Source organism: Branchiostoma lanceolatum, chromosome 13 (assembly GCF_035083965.1).
Source record: "Branchiostoma lanceolatum isolate klBraLanc5 chromosome 13, klBraLanc5.hap2, whole genome shotgun sequence".
NCBI classification, from domain to species: domain Eukaryota; kingdom Metazoa; phylum Chordata; class Leptocardii; order Amphioxiformes; family Branchiostomatidae; genus Branchiostoma; species Branchiostoma lanceolatum.
The window spans coordinates 6174827-6201085 of record NC_089734.1 but is presented as its reverse complement, the minus strand read 5'-3'; the positions used below and the strand labels follow the sequence as shown (position 1 = coordinate 6201085).

The window sequence follows — 26259 nt, the reverse complement described above, 5'->3', positions numbered from 1 at the left end:
CGTATAAAGAATAAACAATGAAATACAGTGATACTGATGCAATTGAACTCGTACAAAAACAAAGTCAATCTTATGCTCAAATTCAGAAATGGATGAATGAAAATGACATTATAGTTTTCTTACAGGGTTGTAAGGCTCTGTAAATTACACATGTCATTCTCACGAATGGAGAGTATGCTATTGTCGCTAAGCCACCTGAAAACGAAGTGAAAAAAAACAACATCAAAGAGTGCCTAGTAGTCCACTGCTTTAGAGCTAATATCCACATCAAAGAGTGCCTAGTACTATTGCAAACTTTGTTACAGAGGTAACTGGACTGGGGTAACAGAACTATATAAGTTTTTTCACTAGACCCCTGTCCAACACAAAAACATTATGGATATATACAAGACGAACAATTTAATTTAACAATTACAATCGCAAACAAGGATAAATGATAAAAAAAGTAACCACTATTGAATAAATCATTGGTAAAAAACAGAGAATAATGTTGAATAGTGACATAAACAGAAATAATGATAACACAAATAATACAGATATATAAAAAGGATAATAATTACAAAGTCAGGGTCTAGGAACAGGGTGTGTGCCAGGTGTATACGTTTTCGGGATCAAATGTTTCGGATAGAAGGGGAAGGTAGTGACTAAGTAAGGATGGACTTCTTAAAGGTTACAATGGAGTTGTTGGTGGAATTTCCAGACAATACTTACTGGCAGCTGTAGTAATTCTTTCTCTTTAACTTAACTAGAACTAGATATACTTTCAGATTTGATACGTGTTGAGGCAATCAAGTGTCCTGTAATCAACACTGAAATCAAGTTGTCGTTATGTCAGTAACAAATATGTTACTCACAGTGTTTGTACAGATGATAGCTTTGAGAATGGGTGACCCTCATGTAAACGTCTCCTTCCCGGGTACAGAGACAGGTACACACCCTCGAAGGCATCGGAGGAATACTCGGTAACATTAACGATTCTGTTATGGTCTGCATGTCTGCAAGATAATATCTTTTCAAGGATCTACATGTGTTTAAATGTGCACAGAATTTGTACATTGATTCAAAACAAATGGCATGGGTAAATCATCAATTTCTTGCCAAATATCAGTAACACATATAGCACATAAACATCAATATTATACCAATTAATTCATAGATGAAAGGCATAAAAAAAAACCTCACATGAATCGCAAGTTTGGCCAGTCCTCCTCGGAGAGGGCAGGATGTGGAAAAGACGAAAGTCCATTGTTACTGATGAACCTAGAGTGACGAAGATACATGTAGCAGATTATTTAAGACTAGAGATGTGTTTTAGAATTGCGAATTTGTATTTACAGCCAAAGATTGGCCTTTGAATCATTCAGGTTGACAAGCGTTTGCCTTGTCATGCAAATATACAGTAGATACAAAACCATGTACAGCTGGAGATTATCACTTTGCATAATTTTTGTACAAAAAAAGGTGAGTGAACTTACAAAGTCGTCAGGTTAGCAAGGTTGTCAAAGGCGTCGTACATGATTGCTGACATGACATCTGGTGCCTGTTGACTGTGGAGGATCCTGTATAAACAACACACCTTTCATTGCCTGTACAGTGTACAACCACTAAAGTAGCTGATGATATATAGGAAAATCAAATCACTCAGAATTAGAATTGATTTTCACAAATAGGTCTTACAATGTTCTCAGCTCGACCATATTCGTGAAAGAACGGCTTGGTAGCTTCTTAAGCTTGTTGTTGTTCAAGTCTCTGTGGAAAAAGGAAACAACGATGAACGTTTGGGGCCGCATTGTAGATGCCGTTCCCTAGCCCTGTAACAGTGTACAATGTAAATACGTTGCCTTTGGGAACGCATCTCTAAGCAGCGACACCTGTGCTGCAGTGCAATGTGAATCAGTCAGAATCGCCTTTAGGAAGGTGACAGATCACCGAAACGTTGCTTGAATACATCACTTGGTTGCGTGAAAAGAGTATTTTTATTCAGTTACTTACCAACCTGATGAAACCATTGACGAAACAACGATGAAGTGTGGGAAATATTCTACATTGTTAATTTTGTTACACCATACAGTTCAGATCGTGTCAAGCACGCGGAAGACATTGATTGAATTGATGAGGATAACATGATTGATTGTGTGCCTTCACAATTTTTGTAGTCCAACAAATACCATACTTATTACGCATATACTCACATGTGCAGTAGACTGTGATAGTTGTCGAAAGTGTTCCACCATATAGTCGACATCGAGTTTCGGTGCAGTTCCCTAGAAACGAGGTGACTTATTCATATGTATCCAGGTAATATCTTATGTAAAGCGCTTATACACAGGTTTATAAAGTTTAGTGCAATAAACATGACTAATTATTAGAATTGTTGAGTGAAGTAGGAAAAAGAACAGTAAGACTTACAAGATCTTCAAATTGGTCAGCCGAAGAAATGCCTTTGCGCCGATGTAGCTGATTTCGTTGTTACTGAAATTTCTGCAAGACAATTGAACCAACCACTACATTAGTCAAACTTGTGGTGCATTGTAGATGCTGCTGTTTGTTTTAAAAATACCATATGAAAATCATCGTGTCATGATACTCACAGATGCATGATGTTCGAATCTGCAAGGGTGTCCAGAGTTACCCTTGATAATGACGTCAGCTTATTCTGATCAAGAGATCTGCGATAGGAACAGTATGCCAAGACGAAATTAGGTCCAGTACTGTTATCTTATATATTGTAAAGATGTTAGTTTAAAAAGTCATTGCTTAAATTTTTCTCGAGGCTTTTTTTGGTAAAAACAATATATCTAACTGTATAGAACCAACGCAAATGTCTACCCAACAATTCAAATGTTATCATTACGAAGGTAACTACTTACAGGAACACCAGGTCAGTCATGTTTTCCAGAGCATTAGAAGGAAACTGTTTGATCTTGTTCACACTGAGACCTCTGAAAACACAAGGCCAAGTCATAAGGATGTCATATTGCGAGCTAGGTAAAGGTTCCATAGCCTTTAGCCACATGCGTGCGTTGTTATGCACTGTGTCTAGGTACTAGGTAGGGTACGGTATAGAAAGGCAGAACTAATCCTTCTCTTCCCTAACCGATTTTTTTGTTGTGACGAAAGTCGTGCAAAGTACCTTTTCCAAGGACACGAAGTTTAGCAAGGAATGCGAGGAATCGAGACCATGACTAGATCTCATGCCAGCCTAGCTACTCTAATTCCACGTCATTAAGTCATTGCGCCTTCAAAATGATTCATGCATGCTATCATTCAATCAATGGTACATGACCTTGTTTAAACATAAAATGTTGGAGATCTTTAATGGCATATTGAGAATAAAAAGTCCAACTAACAAGAGGCGAATCTTGGTCCCAGAGAAGAGACCACGAGGCACCCAACTGATGTTGTTTTCCATAAGGCTCCTGAAATAAGACAAAGTCATTATTCGACAATACTTCAAGCCTTCTACTTTGTTTGGGTATTACATGTTGGTTGTATTTTAGAACAAAAGAACTTGGTGCGTCATTCCATCCAAAGGATCCAATGCAATTTTAGAGAGAATTACGTTGGATTTAAGAAATGATTTAATGAAGCTTATGCCAGCGCTTAAAGCATATCGCTGCTACTACTTATGAGTACATTTCAAAGGACAAATGGGGCTAAAAGCTTGCTATAGGAGGCTACCTACATTGCACAAAACAAAAATGGCTCTTATAATCACGATGGTCATGAAAGAACTCACACATGTGTAAGCGTGTCCGAAAACCGTAGTTTCGGGTCCACTCCAACGGGGAAAGCAATGTTGTTCCAGCTCAGATCACTGAAATGTATTGAAAAAATAATGTTGCTGCGCAACTTGTTAAGCTCAAATAAAATACAATTACAATGACCCAAATCTTTAGCTCTTGTTTAATGTTTTATTCTTTGAAATATGCAATAGACAAGTGTCCTTTGTGACGAATCTCCTTGCACGTACATACGCACGCACACACACACGCACACCCACACACGCACACCCACACACGCACGCACACCCACATATAAACGCACACACACACACACAAACAAACAAACACACACACACAACACATATGATCTAAAAAGCCAATGGGAGGGCGTGAGAGTTTCCATCAAAAAGCTAGCAGTTGACCTCTTATTCTACTTACAGTCTTTGAAGAGCAGTGCAATTGGAGATGTCCGGAAAATACTTCAGATCCGTTCCATGGATGGTCCTATTTCAGAGAAAACAAAGTTTATACACTATTGGTAACGGCTACAAAGCCAACGCACTCAATATCACTTAGATACATTAGATCATTCAGATCGTGAGGACATGCAAATCTATGGTATCCAAGACTTAAGCTAAAATGCATTGTATTTTGTAACGTATTTACAGTATCATAACTATATTGATTTCATTATATTAAGATACATATGACATATTTTAGTCGCATTAGCTATCAGCTAATTATGATGGCCACAATATATTGACTTACAACTTTTGAAGGCTTCTAAGGTCTGCAAATGTCCTGTCCTCAATGAACTGCAGGCTTGAGTCGATAATTGTACTGTCGGGATACATGAACATGTTGAAATGTTATGTACAGGTATGTCAAGTCATTTTTCATCATGCAAAGTCGGTATTCATCACAAGCAAATTATATTCAAAGTTTTAAAGAGGCCGAATTATTTTCTCTTCTGAGTATCCTCAATGACTTACATATATAGCAGTATAATTGCTCAAATAGTAAAACAATTAGAACTGGTCTCACATTTGTGTAACGGAAGTTGGAAATGTGGACTCTGACAGGTTGAACTCGAAGGACTGAGCTTTGATATACCTGCAAGTAATACCAGCATCGTTAATTTGTTCTATACCACTATATGTTTGTACATGCATCGATCAGTACATACTGCACAAAATATTGGTTGATGAAATGAAGTACCTGGCACCTGAAACGGAGTAAATCAATCTAATTTCCTAATTGAAGTTATAACGCCGTGCTTTATACCTGATTAAAACATTGTTGACTGTGCTTGCATTTTGGACGACCCATTAGAATTCTAAAGTTGAATGCCATTTGCTTAGATCCTGCAAGTGATTTCCGATGTCTTCTCATGATAAAGCCTTTTCCTGTATATTCTAGAAACGAATATATTCTAGAAACGAATGTTTACACAATATGTCGCACGAGAAAAGTCTACTCACACAGTGCCAGACGAACAGGACACCGTTTGTGTACGTTGGTCGCAGGTACAACCCGAGCAAGAAGGCCTACCGTTGTAGTCATCATAATGACGCCGATAATTAATTCGTGTGTAGTGGTGAGACCACAAACCGCTAAACATGTCACCACCTTCATAAAAAGAAAAAAAGGAAATAAAACTTTTTTCTGATTTGAGTTAAAATAAACACATGACTTTGTTCATTGTTGGCAATAACATACATGTTTGCCACACTAAAAGTACCTTTGATACTTGTCTTTAAGAATAGAACAATAATCATTTAAGACACAATGAAAGTTATTTCCGACTTCTTTGTATTATCAATATATATGTACCTGTTTCGTAGTTGATGCCATGGCTACCATAACGTTCATTCCAGTAGTTTCCTCCAAAAAACCAGTCTATTCCATCAGACGACCGGATGAACATCAGTAGCAGAACGATTGCTAACGAAACCTTTTTTCTGCTATCATCAAGGTTGTACGACAATACCATCTTCTTTCTGATATCGCTGTGCGTTCAGACCTACAAGGAGAGTCGATGGGTATTTAATAAGGATTAATGAATACATTTCGTCAATGCCTGAGAAAGTATCTGTTTCTGTATAAAACTATGTAATAAGAAAGTCTTGAGTGAGTACTTGCTAACATACTCGCTCTTTTCGATTTAAATGTACACATTTGTAACTTATCAGGTGCCAAACTGTCATTTTTATGACGACTTAAAAAATTTCTGACTTTTAAAAACGACATTTGGCACCTTTATATGTGGCATATTTTAATGTCAGAATCGTCGTACTACAAACGGTAACGCAGGTTACAAAATGCGTACATATAGATAAAAACAATGTTCTCGTTAGATACAATATTGATAAAGTATTATGTACAGCGCTGGCTTACAAGTTCAGAACATTTGTGTTTCCCTTCTTTCCTACGTAGATAAAACACAGGGCGTACTGAGCGCTGATTTGCGTTTAACAAATTTAGGACATTATTTTGATAATACGCTCTCCTGTTCTAATACATGTAGAAAGGCATGTATAACAAAGTAAGTTCTGCTTGGTACTTGAGAAATGCACCGCATTCGAATGACTAGGGCCAGGGGCTTTAACCAAGTGAGAAAGCCTATCAGCGTCTCTCAAGTCCAATTGTTACGATCATAGCACCCCAATACAGCTACTATTGACCTTTGGAAGAAAGAAAAAAAAAAGCAAGTCACCTTTGTTACTGTGCATTTTTCTGGTCTATGCTCTTCAAGCATAGCACTAGAAGAAAAAAGACTGAAGTGGACGATAAAAACAGCATTCAGGTTTTAATATCAATAGGTAGCATGTTAGTGTTTGATACATCTGCGCTGAAAGACTAATGTTTACATTACAAGGCCCTTCCCACTTGACGATGATCGCGCTGCGACCTAAATTGGCTTTTTGTAACCTTTGACTTCTTAATTAGAATATCATGCAAAATGTTCAAGTAAGACACAGAAGACAGCAAAACACAGAAGGTATAAAAGTTCAGTTTTTTTTCTAATCTATGAGATTCGTTGCGTGCTCTGTCAATTCGCCTTCTTGGAGAGGTCATTGCCTTCAGTGGAATGAGCGTGTGACGCATTCGCTCATTGCTCGGTTCGGTGGGTTGCAGGGAGGAATGCTACTCTTCATGGAGATTGTTAAGACATAGAACTTTGTACAGATAACGATTGACCCTAACCCGGTACCATGGCTATGTACATAACATTGATGTACACAGAGTTACGTGAGTTAGGTGAGAGAGCTACCCTTCCTGAGTGTGCACCCCCATCAAACTTACTCTCCAAGCAGAGGTTTGGCTCCAAAACTACTGCAAGAATTTTCTAGCGGGTACGGCAGGAATTACCGAATACGGCTAGAGAGGAGTTTTTTGGGATGCCGCACGAAAATCGATCGGCCGACTAATCTGCTAAATGACATTTTCGACAGTAATACGTCCGGTGTTCTCACACTCATCCCGCGAATTGTAGGAATTAGGTCACCGAGCACCATCTAATTTGATAAGTGTAGATTTGAGAAAGAAGGAAAGAAATGTATGCACGGCCCTCTGTCGATTCTAAAATCGGGCAACCTTCCGGCAATCAACACATACGGCCAAAGCTCGCCGACTGTGTTACAGTGGCTGAACGAGTGATACAAACATGCATACAATTGGATTTTTAGCAGACCAGAGGTCACTTTTGCTGTGTGATTAAGTAAGCTTTAAATGTTCGACGCACAACAAACGGTCAAGACCTTTGTCTTTTATTTGTAAATTAATGTCGACTTGACACGTTTTACTGTTAAGTTTCTGCACACAAAGTTATTTTCTCCACAGACAACAGTCTAGGTTACCTGACTTGCGAATAAGTGGCTGTTTGTTTGTGACATTATGTCATGCCACTACTACCGGTGTCGTTTGGAAATAGGACGTAGTGTCAACTTTGTCAACGCGTTTTAACAGCTATGTGACATTTATTGGAGTTTATTCCGATTCCACCTCCAATAAAGACTCGTCAGGACGCTGATACTCCTACTACCGACTGGATTCGAAGAATTGTTCGCGTTTATTTGACCATACACTACAGAGACATAATAGTTATTGTTTACCGTCAAACATCAATGTTGCAGAAAGGAATGCTACACTTCATAGAGATTGGCTGTGTACACAACATTGTGGAACACAGAGTTACGTGTTAGGTCAGAAAGCTACCTCAGTGTACTCCGTGTCACACAGCACGGAAATCGGGATCTTCTAAATGACATTGTCGGCAGTAATACGCCCGGTATTTTCTAAATCACCCCGCACATTTTAGGAATCTACCACGTTTGCAGGTCACCGAGTCTCGTCTAATGTAATAAGTGTAGATTTTCAGGGAAAAATATGCGCGACCCTCTGTCGATTCTAAAATCGGGCAACCTTCCGGCGATCAGCACATACGGCCGAAGCTCGTAGACTGTGTGACCGGGGCTTAACGGGCAATACAAACCTGCATACATCAAGGACATTGATACAGTTGGATTTTTAGCAGATCAGAGTTCACTTTTGCCGTGTGATTAAGTAATCTTTTAATGTTTGACGCACACAATTCAAAGTCAGGGATCAAGACCTTTGTCTTTTATTGGTAAATTAACGACGACTTGACACGTTTTCCTGTGAAGTTTCTCCACAGACAACAGTCTGAGTTACGAATAAATGGCTATTTGTTGTGGCTTCCTGTCATGCCACTACTATCGTTGTCGTTTGGAAATAGGACGTAACATCAACTTTGCCAACGCCTTTTTACCACCTCTGTGTATTTTTTTTTATAGTTTATCCAATTCCACCTTCAATGACAACTCTGCAGTCTCTTACCACAGACTGGATTTGTAAAAATGGTCGCGTTTATTTGACCATATACAACAAAGACATAATAGTAGTTGTTTACCATCAAACATCAGTGTTTATGTTCTTTTGTCAGAGATACTCGATGTAATTATAAAACACCAGCTGGTGATTGTTCAAAATGTCTGTGGTAACAGAAACAAATGTTGTGGATACATGACTAAATCTCATCTTAAATTCATATCGAAATTAATTAATCCAGTAAGAAATGGGTACACCATTGGTGTGCGCAGATTCAATGTTGTCATTGTAACCTCACACGCCGTGTATTGAGATATTAATCTTGAGAAAAAAAACACAACCCAACTCTCATGCATCTTAGGCCCCCTTTCCACTAGATGGTGACTGTTTGGCGACCGTTTAACAATAAATTGGATTTTTGTGACCATTGATTTTATAATTGGAATATGGTGCACGATGTAAAGGCATGCTTTAAAAGACTAGAATGAAACAAAAAAAACGTAGAAAAGGTCATTCTTTGAATGTTTATGAAATTCGTTGATTCGTTGAGCGATCTATCAAACACGAAGTCGCACAGCGGTCGCTTAGCGGTCGCAGCCACTGGTGGGAAGGAGGCAAAGCATAGTCCACGAAATATTCGAGGGACACCTGCCAAAAAAGTTTAAGATGACGACGATAGTGTGACAAAAGGCTCTCTGTTCAGCCCATGTTTTGCTGTGGTGTTGAAAACAGAGCACGCATGTACCTTTTATTCAACACGTCACACGGTCATTAGAGCGCGGACAGGTGCATGACGACGTTGCTAAGCAACCGAGGGGTGCTAATTGTGTTGTTTTTAGAAACAGACGACGGGTAGGGTTTCAGACGATCTTTTGCCACTTTTCTGAGGAAAACTTGCAAACATTCTGACACAAGCTTAATCTAAGACTTATTCAATACTTTTCCATTTCTTTCCGATAAGACAATAGGTAGTGTTTCAGACGATCTTTTGCCACTTTTCTGAGGAAAATTTAAAGTTGCCGCCATTTTTTCTCAACAGCTTCGTCTAAGACCTATGCACTCATTTTTCTAACAATACGTTTAGTTTCTTTCCATGTTCTGGACTAGCCAAGCAGCTTTTACAGTTTTATGTAAACGATTAGATTATATAGAGCAGACTTAGGAGAGAGATTGATAGCTTCTTAACAGTTAACAACACTTGTACGTGAGGTATGTCAGTTCGATGGTGAATAAGTTGTGTACTCTACACTTGTGTTTCAGATGGTCGTGACCGTAAACAATAGATGTACACAATAAGGAAACGCTTGGCTACCCCCTTCAAAGAATCTCTAGTTACCATATGTACGATAATGTAACGTTTGCGGCTTTTAAAAACTGCGAGGGGGGTCTTGAGAGTCAAGTTTTATTTACTTCTACATCAAAGCATTTTTTGTCCTTGCCATTTTTCACCTTGTGCTTTTGATAACGTTTTTAATTGTGTTCGTGGTTGCACAGCATACTGTAAAATGATCTCGGTGGGTTTGTGTTCGCGCATTTTACAGTGTCCTATTCGCCGCTAATTTACAACCACCGTAAAGATTTTACATTTATACAGTAAAAATCTGCATTACAGTATCAACCGCCAACTTAAAACCACCGCGAACATTCCCCCTTTACAGCAACTGGAGATACTGTGTATAGACTGTCATGGTATCTTATTGTTATATAGTCTTATATATATATATATATTCTTTTCATCTCCAAATATGCGAATCGTTGTTTGAAAAAGAAGAAGATATTTACGTCGTCATGACGTCATATCCACATGGCTTACGTTTCAGAAAGGAATGATTTAAACCTAATTAGTTTCAATACCACAAAGTATGATGATATGGTTAGCAACACATACACGGTAAAGCAACCATTTATACTTTAACGACATCTTGACCGGGGTTGCAGGCAAACACGACGTATCTATAAAGGCAATAAAACAGTAATATGTGCTATTATACAGTCCGTGGGCAAACAACCACTAATGACCTGGTACTTCGAGTGGAAAATTGAATTGTCCTCACGCACGCAATTCAACAAGTGCTATTCAACCTTGGTAATATACAGAAAATACTGTTCCCCCAGGAAGTATGATAATACCTTTAGACGTCCATTAACGCAGTGTATAATTCTTAGGTACATTGGTACACTGAACCTTTTTCGCTGTTATTAATTCATTTCAGGTTGGTTGTATCGTCCCAGATATTTTTTCTATGAAAACCCAAGTAATGGCAGTGTTTGTTTGATACAGAAAATAAATTTAGATCGATTTCACCCATATAAAGAGAATGAAGTGCATTATGTACCGCGTTGTGTTTCCTGGGTGTGAATGAAAGGGCAAACACGAAGGTTACTGTTTCATACATGTCTCACTTCCGCGTTCATCAATTATTTACCGTGTTATACTATATAGATGCTTTTATGCCGATTGCTACACTTAAATTGTAGACAGACGAACGCACACATTTATACTTTTTATGAGTCTACCTAGCGAAATCGTTGGCAATTTTAGAAATGAGAGGCATTGTGGTTTGCTCGAATTAGGACGAATACTATAAAACCTAAGTAGTTATGAATTTCTTTGTAGGTGTCCCCCTTCGATCAGTCAAATGATTCCTACTTGTAGTCATATGTTAAGTCTATATGCCCCCCTCCCCCCGATACACACACACACACACCGCCACATGTAATTCAATTGTACGATATTTGATCCATGTCACTCTCCCTGATATACCACCATAGCGTAACAAAACTATTGCGAGTAGTGCTCTTTCTGCAAATATTAAAAACTTTAGAAATGTCACAAATTAGCTTGTTGTGCAATATTGTGTATGACGTTTTAAACAATATTTTTTTTCAAAATGAACGATAGCACCGGGTAGCGTCTGAATTATATGTTCACGGGACATTTTCTCACGTTACTTTACAAACATTTGCCACAAACAGAATTGACCCAACGCGAGTTTGCAATATCGGCACACGGTGTACGGTCGTACAGGTGCCACCGCGACGATATAAACAGCTGTACAGAAATGGACTTTGGTGCATGGCCGGTACAAATTACAGAAGGGCAGTGTTATGTTCGTCCATACCGGTCTGAAATAAGTTGCCAACAGCCAATAACAGCAAATAAATCAACGTCTACATTGCGGTATGACACATACGCCTATTTGACAAGTAAGGTGGATACTTTGTCAAGAGTATAATAAGCCTACTACTAGTCGTTTCCGGATTCGAAACAAAATTACACTTATTTTAACTGTGTGACAGCTAAAACTATACGTCGTAAAGTGATTAACTCACCACTGAAATCAGTCAACTATAGCACCAACATAGGTCAAACGCAATACTATAAGACATGACGGAAATAATTACGTTTCTAGTTTACAAAAAGCCATGATCCTGATTTCTATAAAAAAACAGACGCTATGTACGGTAAGTTTTGCTTGGATTTGCTTGCTTGGAAAACCCCACTGCTCTTTTCAGCAAATTCATCCTATCAAGGACTGTAAAAAATAAAGCGGTCTAAAAAAGATGACCTCAAACTGAGGGCGAAGCATGGCGCTTTTTCCTTAGTTGGTAGTGCAATGCGGCTTCGCTACGGCTGGCGTATTTCGCCAAGCAACACCGGTTTCACGCTTGAGGCTTATGCCTGAAGCTCCCTCATACACAGGGTCGCCGGCTTTACGTCACCATCCGAAATTACGAATGCAATCCCTTACAGCACGTCCAAGCTGGGACCGACTCTAGGATAGAGCTCCTGCCCACCGATTTGTAAACAATTTTATAGAGCACGGCCGGCTGAGCAAGAACAACGGGGGTTCGAGGCATACACCTAGAAGTCTAGCCCAGAAGCTGGGACGCTTACCACTACACCACAATCAAGTACCCCACTGTCAGAATGCTATATTACCTGAATAAATAAGAAAGTAGCTTTACCTTTCAGCTGTAGATATCTTTTTTGTCCGCTACGTGATGTTGCTCAGACACAGCTTGCCAGACGACACTTCGGTAACATAACCCTCACACAGGTGTATGGTATTTCTACTTCCCTGTCTGGGACGTACCATCTGACACTATCGGAGGGGTGGGCTGCACAGTTATGAGTAAAATCCTCACCATACATAATATTCCATACCGTGCGGCGCGCATTTCGATGGTTTACGTAATTACCGTATTTTTGAGAATCATTGCTGTAGTGCAATCTTTGATATGGACACATTTAATAGTAGGTAAGAAGTAAAGGTATGATCCTACGAGGTCCTTGTAACTAGATTTTGTTCGGCCTATTTAGGACTTTAATCAGTGAGACGTTGCAAGGTTATCATCTTTATCTATCTGTAAATAGAGAAAATGTGTTTACATACGACGTTCCTGTCCCAAACAATACCCTTGCATTAACGTCAGGGGTGCGGTGTAATACCCATACGTTCCGCATGTTGGCGCACACAATGGATGGGGGATTCAGAGCGGACTTAGAAGGCTTTGGGCATGTGTGCGAAGCAGGGGGCGGATGTTCATGTCGTATTTACTCTTCTTAAAGATATTGGATACCCCGTTACCCCCCATCGTCAAGTAAAAAACTAAAATAAAAACAGTTTAAAGAATCTGCGATTGTTTAACAACCTGAGCAAAAGTCGTAAAATGAATAAATCAATACATCGACGAATCAATAAGTCAATCAATCAATCAATAACCCGAATGGTCTACAAACCGACCAGAGTTAAGATTAAGAACTATTTGTGATAAGCTTAGTTCAACTGCCAAGGCTATTCAATTTTGTACACATTATGTGGTGCACATTTCGGATGTTTACCGTATTTGTGAAAATCATTGCTATGATGTTTATCTACAAATCTTAATGTTGGATAGAAAGTATTATTTGATCCCCCGTAGGTCTCTGTAACTGGATTTTGTTCGATCTATTGAGGACTTTAAACAGTGAAAGGTTGCAATGTTATCTGTAAATAGAGAAAGTATGTTTACATAAGGTGATCCTGGGCAAACAATACCCTTGGGCTGTGGTGTAATACACAGGTGCTCCGCATGGCGGTGCACACAGTAGTTGGTAGAATTTTGAGCTGACAAGAAAGGCTGTGACTCGCCTGTGAGCATTTCTTGTGAGAAGACCGAGGGGGGTGGGGGTGGTAGGGGTTTCCGAACTGTGACTTTTGTGAAGTATCTACTATTCTTAAAGCTGTAGATGACCATAAGAAAGTCTCAGTACACATGTCATGTCAATGAAGTTGATTGATATGTTTACGTGTGTTAACTGGTGCGTAAAAGCAGTCAATTGGCATAGTCTTAGTACTAGGCCTGAGGGTATACAGAATTGGTACATTCGCGGCAAATGCTCTAAAGACAACTTCGGACTGTAACCCTGAAGCGCCAAATGGGCAAAACACATCTCGGAAGGCCCGCAATTATGTAACACGCCCAGCGAGATATGTAGAATCAATCAATCAATGTCTCAATCTGTCGACCAGCCAATCAATCACCTACCAACCCGATCAACCCACTGAAGCGGGTATCTCACTGGACTGCGCCTAATGAAGGCGCCTAATGAATGGCGCCAAATTGCGAAATGGCGCAAACCTGCCCCAGTTTGTCGCCTGAAATTTATCTAAGAATTGCAGTTGGTAAAATGGCGGAAATGAGCGCAAAATGGCGCAATTTCTGCTCTGTACATCTCTTTTTGATGAATTGTAATCACATTACATTGTTTTTTTTTGTGTGGCGTCGTGTGGCGCAAGTGGCTGTCAAACAATGGGACCCGGGATCGAATCCCGGGTTGTGCCCAGAGACATGTCCGAATTTGCGAGGTTGTGCCCTTGGGAAAGGCACTTTACACTTTACGCATCCCCCCTCAGTTAGAGGGCTGTGGTGTCAACCCTCCTCACGCCGATGTAGGAATTGACACGGTCACCATACTCGATCTGCATTTGTATCTGTACTATGTATCTGTACTATGTATCTGTACTATGTATCATAATACGAATAAAGATAATACGAGTGGTTGCCATAAAAATAACATTGGTTTTTAATTCAGTGGCAACACTGCGATGTCCTATAAAGTTATCTTGTATCTGATTTAGAGCCGAAACTGATAATGTGATATTCTGGGCGCGACCATTTTGCTTGTAAATGTATACGTACCTGTGTAAATTAGGCGCAATCCTGTGAGAAACCCCGCTTGAAGTTACGTCTCTGAACGTTTTGTAGTAAGTTTAGTTCATCTGTCGGAGCTATTTTACACACTGATCTTTTCAGTAGGAAAAGTCAAAGGCTTTCTTTACATGTGCAAGTGTTTTGTTTCGGGTGGAGCAATACAAACACAACGGCATAGTAGACTGGTAATGGAATATGGGTGGCCGTGACGGACGGGTGAATTACAGTGAAAGTTTGGGTGTCACTGACCTAGAATAAACGTGATATGCCACATGAGATGCTAACCCAGCATATAGTATGCGATAATTAGCAATAATCACAAAATTATTTTATGTAATGTAATGTATGGAGTGTCATCCATTATTCAGTTCGCAAAGTAATTTCTCTTTTAGGCTATGATCGTTTAATTTTTTCTCTCTTTACGGAATTTTTTTCAGCCCTTTCGAGAAGAATTGTATCTTCCGACCTGCAACTATCAACTAGGAGGAGTAGGACTTTGTTTTACTGAAGACTCGCACGGAATTAATACTTTGAAACAATAAGAACGGTCAAAGTAACGTAGTTTGCGACCTTTAAGAGGATTTTATTACCAACTGTAAAGGTACCCATGCTATAGATAACCAAGAAGCTTCAAAAACACAAATAAGTCTAGCTCATGATCAATCACGCGCGTCGTGTTTCTTTAACAGGCCACCATTGTTCAGTTATAAAGAAATCCGCCTAAATGTTATGTCTTCCAGCTGTGGTTTGTTGTAAGAAAGTACCATGTGGGGTTGAATAGCCATTGCAAGCTTTCAAAAGTTGTTTACAATGTAAGTACCGGCGATCGAGAAGGCTTAGTGGGTGAACGTTGGTTCCATAGAGAGTTTGGTAAAACAATTTGTGGGGACTTTAAAAATCAACATATAGTACATCACGGGCTTACATCTAAGGAAGTCTGGTAGTCAGCCACATACATGGTATCTAAGCAAAGACCGGTACCATGATCCTAACCCCATCTTATTTGCAATTTTCTTTTCACATTATGCCGTTGGGAAAGGCATTCTATACCACCTTCCCTGACGGTGGAGTGACGCCCATCGAGCCTCTTCGGCCAATTATCAAACAGTGTGCCAAAAACACTCACTGACTTGGTGCGCCACTGTGCCAACATTTGCACATCTCCCACTGAGAGACGTAGGTCTTTTATTTTCTTCATTCACATATATGTTTGTGATCTTCATTGTTGCATTCTAGATTAGCAGCGCGCTTCTGGTGTTATATTCACTCTTATCGATGTGCGGTACCAATTACCATTCCTCTGCGTCGTTCAGGTCTGTCTTAAAAACCGGTTTGGTCAGTTGCACGCGATTCACCATGAAGATAGAGGCTCCCTCGGGCATTCACTTTGACTAAGAATTTATGATATGATAGGTATGCTGTGCTATACTAAAATCCCATAAAAATGACAAGAAATAGTTCTGTATCCTGTCGAAAACTCTGAAATGTTAGCACCAGAACAATTTTTGATCGGAGAATTTCTTCATGAATACCACTAATTAGGATAGCCGACACGCTTGTTTTGTAATCTAACAAAGTTCGGTCAAAGGCGTTACCTATTTCCTCAAAGGTACGTTGACCCCAAGCCGCCTTAACTGTGACACAAGATGGACGAAAGACGTGCTCGCCACGTAGCGCCCAAAGTCTTAGGACTTGTGGGCAAGGACTACGTTCGTGTTGCGTTGATTCTTCTAATTGTGGCGGGATTAAGTGAAGGTTGGAGGGGTGGTGACTATTGGAACTCGCGTTATAGTGGCCAGGGCGTCAGCTACGAAAGTAAGTATACGCCTGTCTTGCAACGAATACCTGTTAGCAAAGTTTTAAGGCGTCAGGAAAAGCTGATAAGACTTGTCACGTGGCATGTATTCAGGATATCTTACTTCACACATACTTCTAATGTTGGTCGATCCCTAAAAATCGCACAGTGCACGAGAGGGCAATTGCCGTATTCTGTTCGAAAATGTATTTTTAGCTCGCATAGTCGCCAAACAAGCTACATGTATTTTTCTGTTGTGTTAAGTTGGTTTAGCGACAGAATACGTAAGATTTAATGTTTCTACCGATATGCCTGGAAAATTCTGAGATTTCCTTTAGATATGCTTTGATGCGTTGATAGACACAACTAATAAGCTTCAAAATGCAATAAGGTCACTTTATACGATACTTTCTAATAATTAGATCATGAAAATAACATACACGCAAACGCGGATTGGAGAGGGTATCTATACAAAAGATATCTTGTCGTTTACCTGGTATATCCAAAGATAAGTACATTTATATAGTCCCTACCTTGAGTAGGGCTGACTGTATTTATCCATCTATCAATCTTGAATTCAAATGGTTAGTCGCTAGCCGAATTGGGTTGATAATGTACAAGGAATCTCCATAAATATAAGTGTTTTCCAAAGGAAGAGGTATTGGAAGCAAGCACAATCTTGTGAAGTTGTCTTTTATACTGCATGTAAACCTCTCTACGTGCAGTAGTACACGTATTCTGTACATTGTACTGCCTATTGAAATCCGTGGGAGGTAACAAGTTGACTAGTATGATCGCATTTCAGCTGTATGCTTCCTTGAAGGTGTGCTGTCGCAAAATTTGTTCATGTTCCGTGGTGCGTATCGTATCAACGGACGTTGACCCTGCATCTCAACCCTGCTTGTTAGTGCACGATTGTGTTCGTTCTAGCTGACAAGACGTAGATAAGGCACTACCTGTTAGACATATCAATGGGCAAAAACACATCTGCTTCAAGGTTTAACGATCATGACAAAACGGCATCATCTAAAAGACGTACAAAATAAGCGTTGATACCACAGTCTTCCATTTAGAAATAAATTTGTAGTTTGAAAATATATTTGAAGCTGGTTTGGTTTAATAATTCAAAACTTTGAGAGACAATGGTAACAAAGAAGAGCGGTTTTGGCATTGAGCTATTTTTGTTTACACTATACTGGTGAAAACGTTGACAAAACAGGTAAGCGTGCAAAGTGCTTTGTAGAAGCACAACCATCTTGCGGTTGTTCCGTGATACAGTGTTCGACAACGGCACGTCCATTGTTGTTCTTCATTTGTTAGGGTCATCTCCTGAAGCCCCCCCCCCCCCTCTCCCTGGGCTGCGGCACTGGCCGCGGGCACTACGGCGGCAGCTCATGACGGCGCCGTCGCGAACTTTTCACCAATTTACATGGGACATTGAATACCTCGGCGTCGCCCGTTTTTCGGACGTAAACTCGGGCAGATGACGCCATGACATGGGTTTGAGTTTAGGGGCGAACAAAACTGCAAAAGGGTGTACTGAAAATCCAGTCACTCTATCTACACACCTGTTACTCAGTTTACACAATGAACTTTGTGATTTCAACGTTTTCCTCATAGACTGGATCGGGTTTTGGTCACATGACTCGTCTTACACGGCATACGGGCACCACTACCAGACATACAGGTCAGCAAACTACATGTACTACTGGTCGACGTCACCCAACTACAGATACTACTATTCACACTGCGGAGCCTGCTTCTGCAACGCTACTGGCAGCACCGTGTCTTGTTCGTCAGCGTCATCAGTGTATGTTCTCCTTTGCCTTTGCCAAGATGATATTGTTTTGATAGCGTGTGTGACAGTGTAACGGTGTTGATTTGTGGTTTATATAAACAGTAAAAGTAAAGAAGCTAATTGTGGGTTGTTATGTAATGTTGGTATACTTTGTTGCTAAGTCTTGTCCTGTCGAAAAAAGATGATTATATTTTGGGCCTCCTTGCGGCTTTCATTGGTACTGCAGCATATTTCTTTGTTTAGTACTGTTAGATTATTTGTCTTTATTGTTCTTGACATAGAGCTATATTTAGCAATTAATCAACAATGACGTGCAATCCGAAAATGCAAAACGGATGGCATGTTATTTACACTATATGTGAAATATTGACCTCTTCGAAAAAAGGACAATCATGTTACACTCATTAAAAAAAAACAATAACGTTTTATTGCAAATCTAGATATACGAGCTATGCATGATAACTGTTGTTTCTTGTCTATAGAAGCCTGAAGGGGATCTACACATTTAACCTTACCAAGTCTACCTTCTCAGCTACCGTTACATCCATGTAAGTGTACCATTTAACGTTCCATTTCATGAACAAGCTGCAAGGAAGAGTTTTGTGTAAATTATCAATTGATATGAATTATTGTGCTCATGTGTACGCAAAAGGTTACACATCTTTTGATAGGTGTTTTAGCAAATTATGAATGACGAAATTTCATTCCCTGTATATTTTCTTCCATCAGAGCCATCTATAACTCCGGACTTTACTACAGCGAAAATGGAACCTTTGACCTGTTATCAAGCCTTGGCAGTCTGTACGTACTGTGATACTTGTCATAAGGTTACATTAACATTGAAATTAACATTAATATTAACATTAAGTGTCAGCATCAAGCTTAGAAGCAATCTTTATTAGGTGAGATGATTCAGAACATTTAAAGGAGGAAACTAATGTCTGCTTCATGCGTGTATGAGCTGAAGAAGAATTCATGAACGAATTTCGAATTCTTCTGTATTTCACAGGACGCTCCATGCCACCAATCTATTCAACTTTCCTGACGTGTCTAGCTGCAGCGTCCTGACGAGAATGTACGTAAATATTTTGAAATGTAATCTTGGACTTAGCATGATTGCAGCATGCTAGTCCGTGTAATTTTGCCTTATGTGATCTATATTCAAGCTTTATGTGATCGTGTGTGAGAAATCAATGAAAACGGTCAATCGAAGTCAAAGTCAGTAAAAAGATCTTTATTAGCATTTATTACAGCTAATTTACACAGTATTGATTATAAAATATTGATAATATTCATGAGAGAAGACTTATTAAAATCACAGAGATCAGCAATACAATTACAAATGCTGAAATACGTACCGTATAAGTCAGTATACATAGATAATAAAAGTGCTTGTAATCAATACGGAGTTATTCGACATTAAGGCTTAAAGAGATTTGTTGTGGAGCAGCGTCGCTTGGTACAGAAAAGATCTTTGCAAGCACGATGTATTGATCGTCTCTTGCAGTGGCAATCTTTTCAACTGCTAGATTGCTCGCCACATAGACCTTTATCACAACATTGACATTGATATTATGTATCTGTTAGGGATCTCAGTCGAAACAAAATCACATTTCCATTCGTGGACCCAGGTCGACTACTTCCGGACAGTCTCACCCATCTGTAAGTCTTTGCTTCCGTCACCTTCAAATGTATGGAACAGTATTGTTGCTTATACATTGTACAACAAGTTGCTTTAACCTTAAAAGCTTGCATTTTAACAGCTGAAACATGAAAGTTCTTCTATAACTATAAAAAGTTTTGTGTGTGTGTTGCATGCCTGGTAAACCGCCTCATGGCATAACACACCATATGTGAGCCGCACAATACAACTGAACTTTCAAAGCCAGTTGGCAGTTGGGGCAGTGTGGCCACACAGGCTTATCAGCCCAACTGCCCAGCGGGGTGCCTGATTACAGTTCACCACAGTTTCTGCCAAACGTCCTTATCAGAGTTCTAGCAGTTTTGAACGGGAAAAATCTGCTTTATCAGTTCTCTACAAACTTGGCTAATATACTTTATTCTCATTCAAAAGATATGAGTGTTTTTGAAGAAGATGATCTTCATAACATCAGCTGTTATCTAGATCCACTGAAGTGTCGCTAAGTAATTAGCCTACCAGGGTTCCTGCCAGTGTGCAGGAAGTTGTTGTTTACAAACATTAGGCTCGAGGTTGAGGTGGTGTCGCAGACTTTTGCAGCCTTTTGTTTTTTTACAGTTAAAAAGCACCATACATGCCAAAAATAGACGAATTAATGATGGAAATATGCTAAAAAGTGATTGTCCATGTCATTTGTATTAGGATTTGTTCACAAGAATATTTTCAATATTTGCGCCAAAATCTTACATATTGGGCCTTTAAGGTTCTGTTTTGGTAAAAAGAATCGTTTGTTGTTTTCCTTCCCCAGCGCACTCATGGACAACGATATTCGCTGGATTCCGAAAGGATTCTTCTCACACACCAATTTACAGTTTCTGTAAGTTGGAACATATTATATTTGGCTTTCGCTTCATAAACAATTTGTTAATACTTGACCGAGAAAGTAGTTTTAAACGTTTCAAAACTAATTTCTTATACTTCAATTATAAAAGCAGACGCAACATCAGCAACAGCATTACAGAACACAATTTGATCTTTAAGGAACAAGTAGCTAAGTTTGAACTTTTAAAGAAAGAACGTCGTTTGCATGTTCTGTAATCATAGAACTTGTATGTATACTTCATAGAAATATGACACGCAACACCATAATCGATCATCTCTTTTTGCTCTTCTCCAGGGGTCTCAGTGGGAACAGGATCAAGCAGATTCCAGCAAATGCGCTCGAACAGATGACTGACTTACAGTTCTTGTAAGCTCCAGTTAGACCGACAGTTCTTATTGTCTATTATGTGAAGTCAAATGGTGTCATTGCATATCGCTAGATTTCATAGTTAATTGTATAATTTAGTCAATATCACTGTCTGCTTTGGTAAATCAACTGTTTTCTTTATTCTAATCAAGCTTATTGTCAATGGGGAACATTACATATACTAGCATAGCAAATCCTATAGTATTATGATTAGTACACTACATGGGTAAAATAAGATTTTAAGAAATATACATAGTACCTACATATGTGTGTTTTCATATGGCATTCTACCCTTACAGGTCACTTGATGGGAATGTACTGACATCTTTGTCTTGGAGAACATTAAACACTTTGGAACCATCAAATGTTACACATCTGTGGGTAGTATGTTTGTTTTAATGATATTCATATTTGATAATTTGATGAGATATTATTGACAGTGTCTCTATTAACTAAAATCAGTTATGTAAGGTTCTTGTCATATCTATTACTTATTGTATGTAACTGTAGCATAGCGTGAAATGTTTTGACAAGCGTTGGCAAAAATGTTTTGGCAAGATGTATCACTTATATTTGCTGTACATGCAATGATGTGTTGATGAAAAATTCACTTTTATTTTTCAGAAATTTCAGCAACAACCAGATCAGCCACGTGGGAAGCAAGGCATTTCACCAGCTGAAAAGCCTGAAAATACTGTGAGTTATTTTGATAACTGATTAAGTTTGAAAAGCCTGAAAATACTGTGAGTTATTTTGATAACTGATTAAGTCAAACTACGGAATATTTACAGACTTCTACAGACGTCAGTTTGACGTCAGTGAAATGTCATTGATCTGTTTTTATTCCTCTTCTACAAATCAGTTGGTACTGAGAAATGTGATGATAGTAATCTCCATAAAATGTTAAAGTTCGTACGTAATAATATCATCGATTATGTTTTTAATTCTATTTTAGAGAACTGCACAACAACAAGATCTCTACTATCAACTGGCAGGCCTTCTATGATTTACCAAATCTGCTGCACCTGTACGTACAGATTGGCCTGTAAAAATTGTATCCTAACAATATGATATAAAAACGAGCGTTAGATCATATGAGCGATAAATCCCATTTCCATTTGATAAAGATAATGCATGATGACAAATCAATTACAATTATTTGTGATTTCCTTCTTTAATAATAATAATTACCTTTCACAACCTCTAATGTTCTTTTAGAGACCTGAATCGGAACAGCTTGGAGAAGCTGCCAGGCCATGCCTTCGTGGACCTACCAGAACTACGAACTCTGTGAGTGATATCTGAGAAAATTTCCTTTTCATTTCTAAGGAATTGTTGGAATAATCAAATCCTTATTGTGACGTTTATTTCGCAATTATTGTCAATATTAACTTAACCTTTTAACTGATTGTGAAATGAATACAACTATCAAATTCAATAATTTACATCTGATCATAAAATATTCACTCTATAGTGAAGTTAAGGTGTCAATGTTGTTTTGAACTGTTGTTTTCAACTTCAATATCTTTCCAGTGTTCTTCATAGTCAGAGCGGTGGGATGACAACTATGTCGTACGAGGCGTTTCACAACATTTCCAAGTTGGAAACTCTGTAAGCCCCGGGCACTTTTATGTGTGTTGTTTCTTGTTGCCTTTCCTTGCGATATGCTTTGTGGTTAGGTATATGTGACTGAGCTGAGTAACAGTCAAACAGAACAAAAGCAGTGTCATTTGTATTGATTTTATGCATGTCATCTGTGAGTGTTGTGCTGTAATCTAGGATACAGGTAGAAGACACAGTGTTCCTTACGCAATTGCAACCTATTGAAATCAGTCATGATTTTTCTTTGAATAAATAATTATTAGAATATTATCCAAACAAATGCCTGAGAGACATTGCAAGAATATGAAATCATCTAGACATGCATTTGTCATAGGTTCATCAGCAACAATGCGTTCACAACTTTTCCACACCCAGCATTTTCTGAAGAGGACTGGCCAAACCTGAAATACGTGTAAGTAACAAACCTAAAATTCTATAAGTGTGTAACTTTGCGATCCATAGGCCAACTATATCATGATTACATACTAATTGACATATAAAGTATAGTGGTCGTATTTGATCGATCCAGTTTGGGCACGGAAAATTTGAAACCAGTTTAATTCTACCCCACGACTATCAAACTACAAATCAGTACAATATTGACTTTGGGAAAGTCGCCTTGCAAATGTACCCATGGACATGTATATTTATAAAGCAATGATGATACAAGTATTTTTCAGGCATGCGGATAACAATGATATCACCAACATATCTACATATTCCATCGATGCTTTCGAGCATCTTTCATGGAGAGTCCACAGAGGCAAAGAGAAACTGTTCTCCCCGTTTGCCACAATGAGGGCAGTGTTAATACTGTGAGTACCTTAAGATGAAAATCTTCCTAGATTTGCTTTGCTGCATTGTTTTTTCAAGCAAAATGATTTTGTTAATGTGATAAGAGCAATACTTTATTCTGTGCAAGAACCATTTGTAAGCTTTTGCAATCAATCAATGGCCAACGATATCTCAATGTAGCATAGTAAGATCGGATTAATTTTGGTATTCAACATTAATGCTGCTAATGGGGACTATTAACGTAAAATGACAATTTGTCAATTTGTTGGTAGATATCTTCAAAACAACAGGATCATCGGAATACGTCAGGGGGTTCTCTGCAACCTATCCAATCTGGAATTGCTGTGAGTATTGTCATACCTTTAAAACATGAAAGACTTTTAAGACTGACAATGTACCATCAATCAAATTGATAACCTGCTTTAAAAAACAGACATCTGCATTTTGAAAATACACTTTACAAATTGCTCTCCTTCATTAACTTCCTTATCATTTTGCACTTCAGGTATTTGCAGTCAAACAACATACAAGAGGACACTTTGGACGTTGGTGCATTTGAATGTCTCCCCAGCCTCAGGACAATGTAAATAATTATGTTCGACATTGATACACAAATTTACTATGAGTTTAATCGTTCTAGATATAAAATACAATTGTGGTTTATGGATGATATCGATGGGCTAATATATAGAATGTAATATAAAAGATGACAGTTATGTGGAAATACCAATGTAGAGCATTTAACTTGACCGATACTATTACAGCTGTATATATATATATATATATATATATATATATATATATATATATATATATATATATATATATATATATATATATATATAAATATATATATATATATTTCCCAACCATATATGATATCATTGGTGACTCTTGTATTGTTGTACTAAAACGATTTCCTTTTCTTTCAGAAACCTGGACTACAACAAAATACAGCTTGTTCCAGTGGCAAATGACACGAACCCATTTCCGCCTAATATACAAATCATGTGGGTTATAGCCAGGATTTATATTCAGTCCTTCGTTCGTTTATGGATTCATTCCGTCATCTCTTTATTTATTTATTTAGAGGTATTTATTCAGAGGTATTTATCTAGAGGTATTTATTTAGAGCTATTTATTTATTTATCATTTATCTATTTATTTAATTTATTCATTCATTCATTAATTTATTCATTCATTCGTTCATTCATTTATTCAGATACCTGCAATATAACAACATAAAAGAAGTCCACCCTGCGGCGTTTATAAATCTAACAGCACTGACCAGCCTGTTCGTATATTCTCAATTATCAAGTGCTAAGTTTCCAAGTAAACATTCATTAATCGATCAATCAATCAATCAATCAATCAATCAATCAATCAATCAATTGGTGCATTTATTCAGATACCTGCAGCATAACAGCATAAAACGTGTCCATCCTGGGGCCTTTATAAATCTAACAGACCTGTCCAGTCTATTAGTTTTTCTCAATTATCAAGTGCTAAGTACTCATGTATTGTACTTTTGTAAGCATTTTGGTGTATTGTAGCCTTTAATTGTAAGAAGACACAAATAAGACGAATCAAACAAATATAGGACGAGAGTACGTAGATGAAGAAGGAAGGTGTCTAAAAACTCCATGGGTTAATGTTCAGTTTACTGATGTTTTGGTAACATTCAATTTTTCCTTATCCGTGATATTTGCATGGACTTCCTTTCGCCACTAGCACTGTCAACAGCATTGTAGTATTGCACACAGATGAGCTTCGTTTTAGAATTGATAGTCTATGTAATATGTACTGATAAATCATAATGATCTGCTACAGATATCTGCGGAACAATGAATTGAAGTCCGTCGGTCCGGGGTCCTTCATAAATCTCCCAGCCCTTGCTTATCTGTAAGTATATTGATTTTGAGTGTGCCTGCTTGAGTGTGAGTGTGTGTGTGTGTGTGTGTTTGTGTTTGTGTGTGTGTGTGTCTGTGTCTGTGTGTGTGTGTGTGTGTGTGTGTCTGTGTGTTTGGGCGCGCGCACGTGTGTTTGTGTGTGTGTGTATGTGTGTGTAAATTGTCCATAGTATGATATATAACTGCAATTTCCAACACAAAATTGGACTTACCTAAATTTTCGACTGCACAACACCAGTCTTTGTCAAGGAATAAGCAATCCACTGCTGAGATGACGTCACGTTATGCAGAAATACTTTCTGCAACTTTTGATCCACTGCTCACCGAGTCACGTGTCTTATCTGCATAACATGACGTCATCTCCGCCGTGGATTGCTCATTCCTTGACAAAGACTGGTGTTGTGCTGTGGAACGTTTAGGTAAGTCCAATTTTTGTGTAGGAAATTACAGGTAAAACTTGTTCCAGATTGACTTCTACAACACAGATGAACTTTCAACATTATATGGTATAGTTTACAACTAAATAGTCTATATTATTAACTTATCGAACCCCGATACACAGCTACCTGGAGAATAACCACCTGACATCTCTTCTATCTGGAACATTCACGGATCTTCCGTCACTGTCGCACCTGTAAGTTAATCTCTCTTTAACTTTTAATCAAGACTTTGCCGATTTTTGATCCATAATGATGTA

The 26259-nt window shown here is 38.5% G+C and overlaps 3 protein-coding genes across 3 annotated transcripts in view; 2 read left to right on the top strand and 1 right to left on the bottom strand.

Moving 5' to 3' along the window:
• The window catches only part of LOC136447184 (uncharacterized), a 39698-nt gene extending 27053 nt beyond the window's left edge, over window positions 1–12645 (bottom strand). Inside the window, exons 1-17 of the mRNA XM_066445883.1 lie at window positions 12546–12645; window positions 5559–5748; window positions 5207–5354; window positions 4770–4838; window positions 4494–4565; window positions 4164–4229; window positions 3740–3817; window positions 3351–3419; window positions 2871–2942; window positions 2592–2669; window positions 2410–2481; window positions 2193–2264; window positions 1678–1749; window positions 1476–1559; window positions 1183–1260; window positions 855–995; window positions 124–195 (exon numbers count right to left, since the gene is read on the bottom strand). Coding sequence (XP_066301980.1) covers window positions 124–195; window positions 855–995; window positions 1183–1260; window positions 1476–1559; window positions 1678–1749; window positions 2193–2264; window positions 2410–2481; window positions 2592–2669; window positions 2871–2942; window positions 3351–3419; window positions 3740–3817; window positions 4164–4229; window positions 4494–4565; window positions 4770–4838; window positions 5207–5354; window positions 5559–5718 — 1403 coding nt within the window. The 5' untranslated portion in view covers window positions 5719–5748; window positions 12546–12645. The remainder of the gene's footprint in view (window positions 1–123; window positions 196–854; window positions 996–1182; window positions 1261–1475; window positions 1560–1677; window positions 1750–2192; window positions 2265–2409; window positions 2482–2591; window positions 2670–2870; window positions 2943–3350; window positions 3420–3739; window positions 3818–4163; window positions 4230–4493; window positions 4566–4769; window positions 4839–5206; window positions 5355–5558; window positions 5749–12545) is intronic.
• Window positions 12646–16420: 3775 nt separating this feature from the next.
• On the top strand, window positions 16421–21654 carry LOC136447182 (leucine-rich repeat-containing protein 15-like). Its single transcript, XM_066445882.1, has 9 exons — window positions 16421–16589; window positions 18190–18379; window positions 18850–18915; window positions 19097–19168; window positions 19377–19442; window positions 19955–20029; window positions 20815–20883; window positions 21184–21255; window positions 21555–21654. Exons 1-9 carry the CDS (start codon window positions 16421–16423, stop codon window positions 21652–21654), a joined length of 879 nt encoding a protein of 292 aa, XP_066301979.1.
• A 1543-nt stretch (window positions 21655–23197) lies between these two features.
• On the top strand, window positions 23198–26200 carry LOC136447181 (lumican-like). Its single transcript, XM_066445881.1, has 7 exons — window positions 23198–23269; window positions 23538–23672; window positions 23925–23996; window positions 24158–24235; window positions 24585–24662; window positions 25483–25554; window positions 26125–26200. Exons 2-7 carry the CDS (start codon window positions 23653–23655, stop codon window positions 26198–26200), a joined length of 396 nt encoding a protein of 131 aa, XP_066301978.1. The 5' UTR covers window positions 23198–23269; window positions 23538–23652.
• Window positions 26201–26259: the final 59 nt, after the last annotated feature.

What these genes read in the sequence shown, in the direction of transcription:
- LOC136447182 (XM_066445882.1), top strand. Translation starts at nt 16,421, where the DNA reads ATGGACGAAAGACGTGCTCGCCACGTAGCGCCCAAAGTCTTAGGACTT. An exon ending in CCAGGGCGTCAGCTACGAAA is followed by an intron (nt 16,590 to 18,189) that starts GTAAGTATACGC and finishes TTTTCCTCATAG; the next exon opens with ACTGGATCGGGTTTTGGTCA. An exon ending in TGTTCGTCAGCGTCATCAGT is followed by an intron (nt 18,380 to 18,849) that starts GTATGTTCTCCT and finishes TCTTGTCTATAG; the next exon opens with AAGCCTGAAGGGGATCTACA.
- LOC136447181 (XM_066445881.1), top strand. Translation starts at nt 23,653, where the DNA reads ATGAGGGCAGTGTTAATACT. An exon ending in ATGAGGGCAGTGTTAATACT is followed by an intron (nt 23,673 to 23,924) that starts GTGAGTACCTTA and finishes ATTTGTTGGTAG; the next exon opens with ATATCTTCAAAACAACAGGA. An exon ending in CTATCCAATCTGGAATTGCT is followed by an intron (nt 23,997 to 24,157) that starts GTGAGTATTGTC and finishes TTTGCACTTCAG; the next exon opens with GTATTTGCAGTCAAACAACA.